At 40.1% G+C, this 13222-nt stretch overlaps 1 protein-coding gene across 1 annotated transcript; it reads left to right on the plus strand.

Moving 5' to 3' along the window:
- Positions 1-407: 407 nt before the first annotated feature.
- LOC135171367 (uncharacterized) lies at positions 408-3224 on the plus strand. Its single transcript, XM_064137852.1, has 9 exons — positions 408-432; positions 597-707; positions 1114-1190; positions 1294-1353; positions 1512-1515; positions 1563-1582; positions 1706-1803; positions 1850-2382; positions 2461-3224. The coding sequence occupies exons 1-9, from the start codon at positions 408-410 to the stop codon at positions 3222-3224; spliced, it is 1692 nt and encodes a 563-aa protein (XP_063993922.1).
- Positions 3225-13222: the final 9998 nt, after the last annotated feature.

A 13222-nucleotide genomic window follows, 5' to 3' on the forward strand; every position in this document is an offset into this window, starting at 1 on the left:
TAAAATACTAACGAGAATGTGCATGGAAGCTACATGCCCCGTTTTTTTAAAATAATTAATTAATTGTTAATGAATTAATTTATTGTATCGATGATGGTTATTCACTCTTTGAACTTAATCAGATATTTTTTTCGCAGGGCTCTATAATATTTCTTAATGTTACGGTTAATTATATATAATCGAATGAACAACTATTTATTTATTATTTTGTTAAATTTTAAATTCCATCACCGGTAATTTAGCTTGGTACAATTATATATAATTAACCGTAACAATAAGAAATATTATAGAGCACTGCGAAAAAAATATCTGATTAAGTTCAAAGAGTGAATAACCATCATCGATACAATAAATTAATTCATCAACAATTAATTAATTATTTGAAAAAAACGGGGCATATAGCTTCCATGCACATTCTCGTTAGTATTTTAGGTTGAGCATCCCTTGACAGAACGTTGAAAGATGATTATTGGATTACTATCGCCATCTATAAAACATAAAAATTATGTGTTACAATAAAATTATGATAGAGGACATTCGCATTCTTTTCTCCGATCGGTAATTTTCACAACAGGTAAGGAAATTCTCTTTTTCAGTTCCCTACAGTGATTCTAGATGGCCCTACCCCCGAAACTTCTGGGGAAAATGGCCGCCACTTCCTGTACCATTCTTTGCGGATGTACCTATTTCAGACCCATCCTTTGTTTGTAGGGAACCTTGAGGGAAATATCAGATAATTTCGAAGTTCGAGTGGTATTCGGGGGATTATTTTTTCCATCCAAATGTTGGCCGATAGAATTGCACCTTGAGACATAATTTTCAACGAATTGCCATCCAATCTGTCAGATACAATTGAGGGTTACTTCATCATTCGTTTTTTTTTATATAGGGAACATGCAAAATTTCCAGTGAAATTTCCAAGAATTTCCGCTGAAATACGGTGTTGGCTATACAAAATAACGTCGAATGGTGCTATCCTATTGGCCAATATTTGGATGGGAAAAATAATCGCTGATATTCGAGGTAGGCTATACAAAATATCAACAAATGGTGCAATTCTATTGGCTGAAATTTGGATAGGAAAAATAATCACAAATACGTACATCTTCGTAGTGATTATTCCCGCGGTTAGTTTTGAACCGAATGATCTCGTACGGTACCGTTTGACGGGTGGAACATTACGCGTTACGGTTACAGTGCAAGATCGAGAGAGAGGACTCATATAAAAATAAACAAATACAAAATATTGCAAGAAGGAAAATTAAAAGAACAGTTATATGATTCTAAAACTAGTTTTCTGATTGGAGTGTGTCAGCAGCTGAAAAAGTGAGTAACCCTAATCAGGCTATTGTGGTAATATTCGGGTTAATTCATTATTATCCCACTCATATTTCGCGAACATCTTGTAGAAATATCAAATTTAACTTGATGTATCACCGTGTAATCACATAAATAATCATTATTGTTATACTTATAATTAGATTGTCTAAAATACATTCAATATCGTACAGTTCTGTGAGAGTTTATTTGAGTATTAATCCTCAATGCCTTCTATGAAACAGATGTGCCCAGCTCTTTAAAGGTAAGGATCCACGCTAAACAAAAATAATTATTTTATTGCGCGGCTCTCAAAATTGAAACTGATATTTAAATACAAAATACCATTTCAATTTTCCATATCCAACAGTAAAATTGGTGTCAGAAGTGGGAACTACCAGCCGAGTTCCTAGCCACATTTAACACGCAGCCAGCAAGTTACGAGAAGGCGTGGCAGAAACTCGTGAGAAGATATGAGGATCCCAGGTTAGTGGCTCAGTCCTTGTTCAATAAAATCCTGGATTTACAACAGATCAACAAGGGCACCGCCGAGAGCCTCGGGTCGAGAGTGGGAAGTCAAGTTGGGAACTTCCAAGGATTTTCCCAGTCTACAGGAGTTCGTAGACTTTCTCGAGGCTTATGGGAGAGCCCTAAATGCAGGGGCTAGCCTCAAGGATTATCAGGAGAGCGGTCCAACGAACAAAATGCTCATCACCAAAATTAAGAGTGGATATACAGTCACTCAGCAACAGGAGAGCCATTCAACAGAGAAGTTACACCTTAAAACGAACTGTGCGTACTGCACAGGCAGACACTTCATTGCAGTATGTCCACTCCGCAAGACGCTCATCCCAGTCAAGAGAAACGACTTTGTCGTAAATAAGGAGTTGTGCTTCAGGTGTCTTGGTCCTCATCGCAAGCCGAAGTACAAGTCAACAAAGACGGGTCATGAGTGTAATCGAGACCATCACACACTCATCCACAACGGAAGCTCGTGGACAACGGGGCCATCGGCTGGAGCTGGAGTTAGAGCAATTGAAGCAGCAAATGAGAGACCAAAACCAGGCACATCAACCAGGGAGTGAATGATTTAATATAATAGCGCGAATCATTCACTCTCTCATTGGTCCTCTACATTCACAGGACTCAGTACATCATCAGCATCAGCAAAGATCAACAATCAGAGGATCAATGAGAGGTCAACAGAAATCTACACAGTACATCATCCAGAAGGAGATCAGCAAGCGGTATTATTAGCCACCGCCAGACTCAGAGCACATTCAACCAGAGGTTTCATTGTGAAAGCTAGAGCACTAATTGATCAAGGATCAGAATTGTCCTTTTTAACGGATCAATTACCACATCAACTGCAACTCAAGAGAAGGCCATCATCAACAGAACTAGTAGGAATTGGCGGAATCAATTCAGGCATCACACAGGGCGTAGTAACCGTCAGTCTTCAATCATTTCAGGGGCAGAAGCAAGTCACAATCAGCGCCCACGTCCTGAAGAAATTGACTACTACATTGCCATCATTCTCATGTACATTAGCAGACATCGGCTCACTCGAGAATCTTCAACTAGCCGATCCTCAATATCTCAGGCTTGGATCGATCGACCTCATCATAGGAGCAGATTATTATCGGCGGATTATCGAGAATCAGATCATCAAGTCCAGACGAACAGCAGTAGTTGGCCAACGCACAGCATTTGGTTGGATATTATCAGGGCCAGTCAAATGCAAAAGTTGTTCAACGAAGATTTCTTTATCTGCAGTACGAGAATCCTCGAACGAACAACTACTAGAGCTCCTCCAGAAATTTTGGGTCCAGGAAGAATTGCCAATTCAACATCAACATTCAGAGCTGTCAACAGAGGAACTCGAGTGCGAGAAGCACTTTCAATAACCCCATCGCAGAGATGAATCCGGCCGCTACATAGTAAGACTTCCATTGAGGACGTCATCAGCAGCGCTCGGCGACTCAGAAAATAAGGCCTCACGTCAGTTAAAATCAGTAATCAGCAGGTTCAACAAGGATCAAGCATATGCCCAACTCTACACTCTACAAGGAATTCGTGACGAAGTACGAGGAATTGGGCCATATGAAAAGGGCGTCAGAAATTCCAGAACCATCAACAGCCTACTATCTGCCGCATCACGGAATTTTAAGAGAGGACGCCATCACAACCAAGCTGAGAGTTGTATTCAACGGCTCCAGCGCCAGTTCATCAGGTATGTCAGTCAACGATATTTTATATCCTGGTGTTAGATTGCAGATCAACGCGATGAACGTCTTAACCTGGATGAGAAAACACAAACTCGTCTTTGGGACGGACATCGTCAAGATATTTAGACAAATCAAAGTGCATCAGGACGACTGGGGCCTTCAGAGGATCTTGTGGATCCATGACGATCAACAGCAGATCACATTCCAGTTAACCACAGTGACCTACGGTCTCAATTGCTCGCCCTGGTTATCGCTCAGAGTACCTCAACAACTAGCAGAAGATGAAGGACACGGTTTTCCAGCAGCAGTCGAAGCGATCTCGAGCGGTCGTTACGTCGACGATATATACGGAGGGTCCAACTCAGCAGGAAGCCTCAAAGAAATAGCAGTGCAGCTTCACTTCAGGGACTATGCCAAGCAGGAGGTTTCGCTCTACAGAAGTGGAGTAGTAATTGTCCAGCAGCTCTTCATCAACTACGCCTAACAACACAGAGCAGCCTGATTCAATTTGACGAATCACTAACGAAAGTACTTGGTCTGTGTTGGCACCAGTCAACCGACACATTCAGGTACAAATCGAGGAAATTCAACGCAGCTACGATCACCAAAAGAACAGTATCATCAGACATAGCCCCGATCTTCGATCCATTGGGATTTATCGCTCCAGTGGTAATTCAAGGGAAAATTCTCCTGCAGAAGCTGTGGAAGCTCAAAGTCAACTGGGATGATCCTCTTCCAGACGAATATAAAACCCGTTGGAGGACATTCCGTGGAGATCTCATCAACTTAGGCAGAGTCATTGTACCCAGACGGATACAGTTATCATCGGAAACTGTCAACATCCAAATACACGAATTCGCAGATCCATCAACGGTAGCCATGAGTGCAGCGGTCTAAATTAGAACGAGAACAATCAACGAGAAACCATCAACAGTTCTCGTATGTGCGAAAACACAGGTCGCACCCATCAAAAGGATGACCATACCCAGACTAGAGCAGCGCTACTCTTAACCCAGCTAGTGGAATCAACATACGAGATCCCTCAACTAGATCGCAATCAGGTGGAAATTTACCTCTGGTCAGATTCATCACTTACAGTAGCCTGGATCAGGAGCCCAGCCTCAAGATGGAAGGATTTCGTCGATAACAGGGTCATCAAAATAGAGGAAACGCTACCAAAGGCCATATGGAGACACGTCAGCGAAAAGGAAAACCCAGCTGACTGTGCCTCAAGAGCAAATCTCACCAAATGAGATAGCAGATCATCAACCCTGGTGGACAGCACCAAGCTGGATTAATCAGAATCCAGAAGACTGGTGTCAATCAACAATAGACGTATCCAAAATGGATACTCCAGAGGTGGCTAAGGAAGCGATACCAGTACCAGCTCATCCAGCAAGGATGAAAATCAGCAAAATAGTAGAACTCCTCAACGGATACAGTTCAATGGCCAAACTGTTAGCAGTGACTGCGACAATCAACAGACCGATAGACAGATTGAGCCGGCGACCAACGCCCCCGGGACCTGTCCTGACAACTAGAGAACTCAACGAAGCAAGAGTATTCTGGGTTAAGGTGACGCAAGCTCAATATTTCGAATCAGCTATTAGACTTTTGCAGAAAAATCATCAACTACCAAGAAGTCATCAGCTAGCAAAGCTGACACCAACTCTAGACGACCAAGTCATCATGAAAATGGGAGGTCACCTCAAGAACGCTCAACTCAGTCCAGAGGAAATGTGGGATTACTTTTAAGGGTGAAAAGGATTGGTAATGAAAAACTCAGGAAACACTTCTAACTAGATATATTTAATATTTTAACTCTACAAGGCTTCTAAAACTACTACTCTCGTTTGATCGATCCTCAACTCTAGAAGATCTCGCAATCAAACTATGACCTCGTTCTCTTGAAGGTCACACTTAACTCTTTAGCTCTACTCTAACTACTCCATAAACTCTATACTCTGCTCTAGGTTCTACTCTAGCAACTCTCTCTATCAACTACTTACTACGCACTAACTAACTCATCTTAAGCAATTACCCTTGGCACCCCTCATTCCTCCAACTGGGCCTCTTCCCCCACCACCGTTATGGGACCCTGTTTGCCATTTTCCGTCTATGGGAAATTCCCCAAACGTGGCGGAGTGGGCCAGCTGCCAATGGCCTAGGCGCCATTAGTGAGAGTGCGCGGGTTCTACCTTAATAAAATAATAAAACTACGTCTAAAAAATCTCCGATACTACAGAAATTCACCCTGGAATCCTGCCCAGACAGTCACGGTTCACCACATTGGTCATTGCCGAAGCTCACCAGAAAACTCAACATGGAGGTACTCAACTTACCTTAGCTTACCCAAGACAAAAATATTGGATCGTAGGAGGTAGAGGTACAGTAAGAGCATACATCTTACGCTGCGCCATCTGCACCCGTCATCGAGGAAGACAGGGTCAACAGCAGATGGGTCAACTGCCGTCAACAAGAATTTCACTAGCCAGGGCATTTCTCCACACTGGAGTGGATTATGCAGGTCCATTCCCTATCCTGAAGTGGAGGCCAACAAATGCACAACCAGGAACAGTGCATATAGCTGTTTTCGTGTGCTTCACTACGTCAACAGTTCACCTAGATCTCGTCAACAGGCAAACAACAGAGGCTTTCATCGGCGCCTACAAAAGGTTCACAGGAAGACGTATTCCAGCCGTCATGTATAGTGACAATGCCGCCACCTTCACTGGAGCAGCATGTAATGAATATGCGCCTAAAAGGGCATGACTCAACTTATTGGGTACTGGACCTAACGCCTATTCCCACGTATCCCTCACCCCACTAATCGATAAAATGGGTAGAAGGGAAACGAGGCCGGTTCACTGTGTGGAAAGAGAAGTCGTCCTCTTTCCTCACCGGGCACTCTTAGAGATAAGTAGTTTTAGTTCTCTCATTATTCGTACCAAAGTATAATTAATCCCATAAAAATCAAAAATAATTTTTGAAAAAAATGGCCAAGTCCACGTTTCAATGCATTGTTTTCCACGGTTTCGTTAATTTCACTGGTTTCAAAAAATGCTAAAAATCCAAAAAAGAGCCAAGCTTGTATAAATATACTGCCTTATTTACAAAACCACAATTCTGAATACAACGTTTATGCCAATAACGCCTGATATTTGGTCGAAAAAAAAATGTTCAAAAAAAACGCCGCGACCAACGTACTTGGCGCGGTTTCTAAAAAACCCCATCAGATGAGAACTGCTATTCACGGTAGATATAGGTCCTACATCAGAGGATTGGGTGCAGGAAGTGTCCCTGGACAAAAACATCATTGCTGCCTTACTGTCCCAGACTTATTGATCTGTGGATGCCAGATCATCCAATGGTATAAGTTAAAAATTCCCCTAATTCCAGGGTTGCACTATTGGGCAGCTCTGGGCTTACGCCATGGAGGGATTCTAACTGATTGGAATAAAACACATATTATCTCATAATCTGCAAACACCTCCTGTGGCAATATAGTTCCTGATCCTGAAGTATGCTTCAGGGTAAACAACCTCCTAAGCTGAATCCTCGTTAGTAGGAACAACCGCGCCAAGTACGTTGGTCGCGGCGTTTTTTTTGAACATTTTTTTTCGACCAAATATCAGGCGTTATTGGCATAAACGTTGTATTCAGAATTGTGGTTTTGTAAATAAGGCAGTGTATTTATACAAGCTTGGCTTTTTTTTGGATTTTTAGCATTTTTTGAAACCAGTGAAATTAACGAAACCGTGCAAAACAATGCATTGAAACGTGGACTTGGCCATTTTTTTCAAAAATTATTTTTGATTTTTATGGGATTTCAATCATTTTTCCAAACCCAGAGAAGTAAACTTCTAGCATCTATTCTACCAGACTAAGTTACGTATCACACGACTCATGTCATAAAAAAACACTACAGATAATATGACACCTTATTTGGATTTACTTTGCTCTAGAAACAGAAGATAAATGTCCCTCGAGTTTCTTGGCCATCGTATTTTGTCAATGGTGAAATCATCAACATGTATCCACTCACTCTTGTGACCTTTCAAAACACCACTATAATGGTCTTTCCCTTGGACTTCACCATGTAAAACTGCACTATTGACGTAATACGCCTTCTCACAAGCATTAAGTGTAGTTGTTGGAATGGCTTTCAGCTTCTTTTTGCTGGTCTCCTGTCTCAACTTTTTACTATTGAATGAAAAAATATTCAATTTAATAATCTATACTCCATTTGTACTAGTAATCTTCGTTTTTTTCCAAACTTCTGTCATTTTCCCACAATTATCACAATATTCAAGGATGTCATGCCATTTCGCCAAAGATTTTTCCAATAAATCATTTAAAGAGACAGGTTCTTTCACGCCATCCAAACATAAACTTATCACCACATGAGTCTCTTTATAAGTTTTCGTATAATCACATACTTTACATCGATTGAGATGCATCACTTCGTGTTGCATATTTTTCTGTGTTATGTCCGGAGACGTTGTCAGCGTCGGAGGACAACTATTGTATAATTGAGTTTTTACGGAAAACAAGAACTAGAAATTTTGATATAAAAATATGAAAAGCTAAATTAGAAATATTGAATGAAGCAGAGTATTTTTATATTTAGAGATTTTATTTGGACGACGCTAGATTTGTTTTTCGCTCTTACCTTGATTATGTTGTTAATCTAAATAGAAAGAGGAATAAAGGAATCAGGAGTAATCAAATGATTCCGAGGAAATTTTATGGTCAAAAGTAATTTTCTCTATTATGAACCTTTTTGAATTACAATTAACAATGATCGGTTATTATCTAGAATTTTATGTAAACTTTATTTAACAAAAGATAGTAATGATTCGATATTTGTCCCCGAATATTTCCTTAGAGAGTTCGATAGTCAATTAATTTGGAATTGAAGAAAAATGTAATAACTTTTAGGAGACTCACAGTTTAAGGGTGTAAAGGTATGCTTTCCCTTATGTATCGGGAATGTGTGGATCCTTCGGTGACACAATCGTCTTTCTTTACCAGAATCAGAATGTCTTCTGATCCTATCATGAATACTTCTTATTCATGCCACGTTCATCCACTCGCTTATAATTAATGAACAATGTTTTTGAAAAGTTTTGAGAATGTCCACAACCACGGAAACTGATAAGTTAGTTCTCTTACAATCCAAGAAACACTCCTACTTTCGGTTGAAGGATGCAGTACCCCTGTACACTTCCGACCGTTTAGCCATTTATTATGGTCAAATAGACTACCACGCACTATATCGATACTATCTCGAATTATAGTATGGGAGGCCCGAAAGAAACAGATCGATTCCGGAAAATGACTTCCGCCAAGTCAAACTATCGCTTCAACGGTTGTTTCTAGACTGTTTGATCTTTTGATTTTGGGGAGCGGATCGATTTTTGGGGGTTACACGAGTTGGCTTCTGATTGGTGGAAATTATGGTATGGTTTCCCACTACCGATTGTTAAAGGGGATTGTCCTGTTAAGTCAGCGGTTTTCGGCGGTCAGCAGTTTTGTCAGTGCATGATTTCCGCGGTGAAGTTCAGTGCTCTGGTATGTGTCATTCTTTTTGTTGGGGTGAATGCACTCGCCGAAATGGCGAAACCAATTTTTGGTTGACGTTGTGTTTATGGTTTAAGGAATGTGGTTCTTTGTGGTTAGTATCTATGGGGAATGCGGGAGAAACTATTGATAAAGGGTTTTGGATATCACATCTGAAATTGGATTATTTTTGGACATAAATTCTCCAGAAATATCACTGGATCTTCCTCCAAATTCTCCGAATTCTGACGAAATTGACTACCAGCCAATCCTATGATGGTAACAGCGCTCAATGGTTTCGACCCTTCTTTATATCCTCGATGAAGTTCATTCATCACTGTACGTTCATCATCAGGTGTCAGTAACAATGCTTGGCAAAATATTGAGTGAAAAATGCATTGAATGATTGTATTTGCGTAAGTAGACCCGCCACTATAATTGCATAGGCCGCGAACAGATGGAATACTACTCCACGTTGTTTTTGGAAGTTGTGTTTCGGCTATGGATCCACTTTCGAAAGCCCATTGGATATCCCATACCTTGTGCCAGTATTTATCGGGCAGTGAAATTCGTCCCAATTCAGGTCTATATTGCGCTCTAAGTCTATTATATTCATCAATCGCTGAGATCGATGCCTTGGCAGAAGATGGATCAAAGTTGATTAGATGAACACCTTTTAGAGTAGTTACTATTGAAAGCGCAACGTAAGTTTGACCACAAGAGAATATTGTTTGTCCTATGTCCATGACAGGATTGCGTAAACTCAAACCCTGGATTTTATGTATTGTAATTCCATAGCTCAGACAAATTGGAAACTGTCGTCTCGAAATAAATGCACCGTTCATGATTTCAAATTTTACCTCTGAACGTTCAATTGCATATTCTTGCCCAGATTCCAATTTTATGGTGATAGAGTTGATGTATTCTTTTGCTTTCACAATGGATTGGGTGATAGATGTTACAACACCAATTGTTCCATTGACTAAACCGATGGTCACATCAATGTTTCGTCTTAACATGATTCGGGCTCCAATTTTGATAGTTATGACTTTCGCTAATCCAGCAGATGAACTTTCGCTAATCCAGCAGAGTCTTCAGAGATAAGTACTATCTCTTCTGTATGAATTTCTTCCAACATTATGGTATTCAAACATTCGCATTGTTTACGTGTTGCTAGTAAACACACCGCGTCTGTTGGCAAATTTCTTATGTACAAAGCTAGAAGATGGATGCGATTCGAAGTTTTCGATGAGCTGAAATCAAGTTTCTGGGTTTCCAATAATGCGACGTCTTCAGCTGTCATACTACCAACCCTTAAACGTGATAGAAGATTTCCGTAGACTTTATCTTTTTGCTGACGCATATTGATTGTCAGTTCATCATAGCTGAATAAATCGACCCAAAGATTGACGCTACACATAGATCCTAACCGTTTTTCGACCTCATTTAATGGGATTTTCATATATGGTGGATCTTGACGAACAGGGGGTAGTTGTAACAAACCTCCGAACACGAGAACATGTTTTTTACCGAACCATCCATCAGTCTGTTCGAATATATCAAATATTTCCATGAGTCGTTGGTTGATGTACATCAAGGTAGTATTGGACACCATTGATATTTCATCGATGATGATGAGCTTGACGTCTCGCATCTGTTCACGCATTAATTTCAATAAATCATCCGATAATTGCTTATACCTTGGGGTATCACCATGTTCTACTGGAAGTTGAAAGTATCTATGAATAGTCAATCCATTGATATTGTAAGCTGCAATACCTGTGGGAGCTGTAACTGCAGTCCGTCCATTCAACTCTTTAGCGATCCACGTTCGAATGACCTCGATTAAGAAACTCTGACCTGTGCCACCTTAACCACTGATATAAAGGCGTAATAGTTCCTCCTTGGAAGACAAAATATGTTTCATTTTTTCAAATATCCTCTTTTGATCAACATTCATTTGGGATATCATCGCACGCAAATCTACACTCTTTGTTACTTTTTCATCAATATCATGGAATTCTTTCATAGCCATTTTGCCTTCCTTTGGATCATTCCCAGCTTGTACGCTCGGTGATTGCATTATCTCTTCATTAGATTTTTCCAGGTCATTACGAATTTTCTCGGAAATATATTCTATTCCTCTTCGGAAATCTTCCTTTTGTTTAGAATATTCACAAGCCTCTCTCAGAGACTCTTTTTGATTTTCAAATGCATCAGTATAAGTCGCAAAGCCTCTTTTCAACTCGTCTGTATCTCTCCATGGTTTGAACAGGAGTAATAGCGCGAAGAAATATTTTTCAGGTTCAGTAGTGATATCGTTTCGCCAGTGATTGATTAAATAACCTCGTTCCCGTCTTTTCAAGAATAACGAAGAATCCAGAGTGTAATATTCCACACCTTTAGCTTTCGGTTTTAATCTGACTAGGTCATACCACTTGCAAAATTCGTAAAGACTTACAGACTCGAGTTCTTTTGGTCGTTTGGGATAATGATCATCAATCAATGATGGACAAAATCTATCTGTAGATTCTTTGTCCAGCTTAGCGATTTCGTCGTGAACTTTTACTTTTCGATTCCGGACCATCCTCACATCCAACCATTTAATAGTTGTGTTAGAGTCTGTTCCGTATAAAGAAATCGATAACAGCGTATCGGACGCTTCAAGAGCTCCGATTTCTCGATTGTGGAGAGCACGCATTCCAATATTCCATAATTTTTGCCTTACAGTTTTCGTTGACGCTGCTTCCTTTATAACTGTTGACGACTTCGAGACTTCATATTTCGTTGAATATTTCGTGCAGTATTGTGTCAAGAGTGATGATGATTCTCCAATGAACTGGATATCCATATTTCCTTCCCATGCTATGAGAATAGCAGGGTTGTAATCATTGGTGTTAATTTCTGTTTCGTTTCGGGGAAGATCATAAAATCTCGACTTGGTTTTGAGCTTTTTTCTTCCAACAATTGAAATGGCAGGATCCCGGAGGATGAATGTGTCGGTTACAGGGCGAGGAAAACTAAACCGACATTTCTTTGTTATTTTCCCAGACTTTTCCTCTCGCGTGCGTAAGCAATAACTGTTATGTTTATGATTTTGATGTGTGATAACTCGGCCATTTAAAGTCGGTGAAATTTTGGGATTAGGCGTTTTACAAGTCACATATTTCATAATAAATTCTGCCACTTCTTCCTTCGAATTAATCCCAACAATTGGTGCGTTTTTCACCCACACTAATAAGTGGAAATGCTGAATACCTCGTCCTTGATATTCTCTCCGCCAAAAATAATGCTCAATTTCACCGATAGGATGACTATCTGATTGTAGAAAATCGAGTAAAGCGTGGAATTTCATATCAAGGAATCGAGACACTGAAACGGGATCCGCTGCAATGACTTCGCCATCAGAGAATTTGTCTAAATACGGCGTATTGATTCTGCGGAGATATAAGACTAAATCTTTCCAATGCCATTCTGCAGGGCTAATTGTGAAAAACCATGTAGCAGGTCCATAGTGCCTAGCCATGCACTTCAAATTATTTCGGGGCTTTCGCCAGTATTGTTCAGAATTACGAAGCCGTTCGAAAATTGTATTCATGTTCCCTTCCACATCTCCAGTTTGTATTCCCTCAAGATAGCGTCCAGCCGTATATTTTTGCCGTGGTTTTGTCACGTGCAATGTGTGATAGATACCACTGTTGATTTGCCTTATATTAGTGTTATTCGAAAGATAGAACAAATACTGTTGATTCAAACGGAAACGTGCTATCCTCGAGCAAAGACGCATTTTTATATACTCTTGATCCGTAAGAGGGGTGTTACGTTCTTCCCATTGCCCATTTTGCCCATATGGGTATAAATCTGGGAAACAGAGTAAATCTAACTGTTGCATATTATAATTCAGTGGTACGTCTCGTACTTTTTTCATTTGATATAAATTACATGCAGTAGCATTTACTCTTTTGTCATGCATAGGATAAATTGTGTATTGTTCAAAATGTGACGTTCGATCCAAAATTTGAGTTAAGATGGGAGATACATGAGCACTCTTTTTATCGAGGGATGATGGTGATTGAACACATCTTTCATCTTTTTTTTTAATATCATCACTGAAA

This window comes from Diachasmimorpha longicaudata, chromosome 19, assembly GCF_034640455.1.
Source record: "Diachasmimorpha longicaudata isolate KC_UGA_2023 chromosome 19, iyDiaLong2, whole genome shotgun sequence".
Classification (NCBI taxonomy): Eukaryota; Metazoa; Arthropoda; class Insecta; order Hymenoptera; family Braconidae; genus Diachasmimorpha; species Diachasmimorpha longicaudata.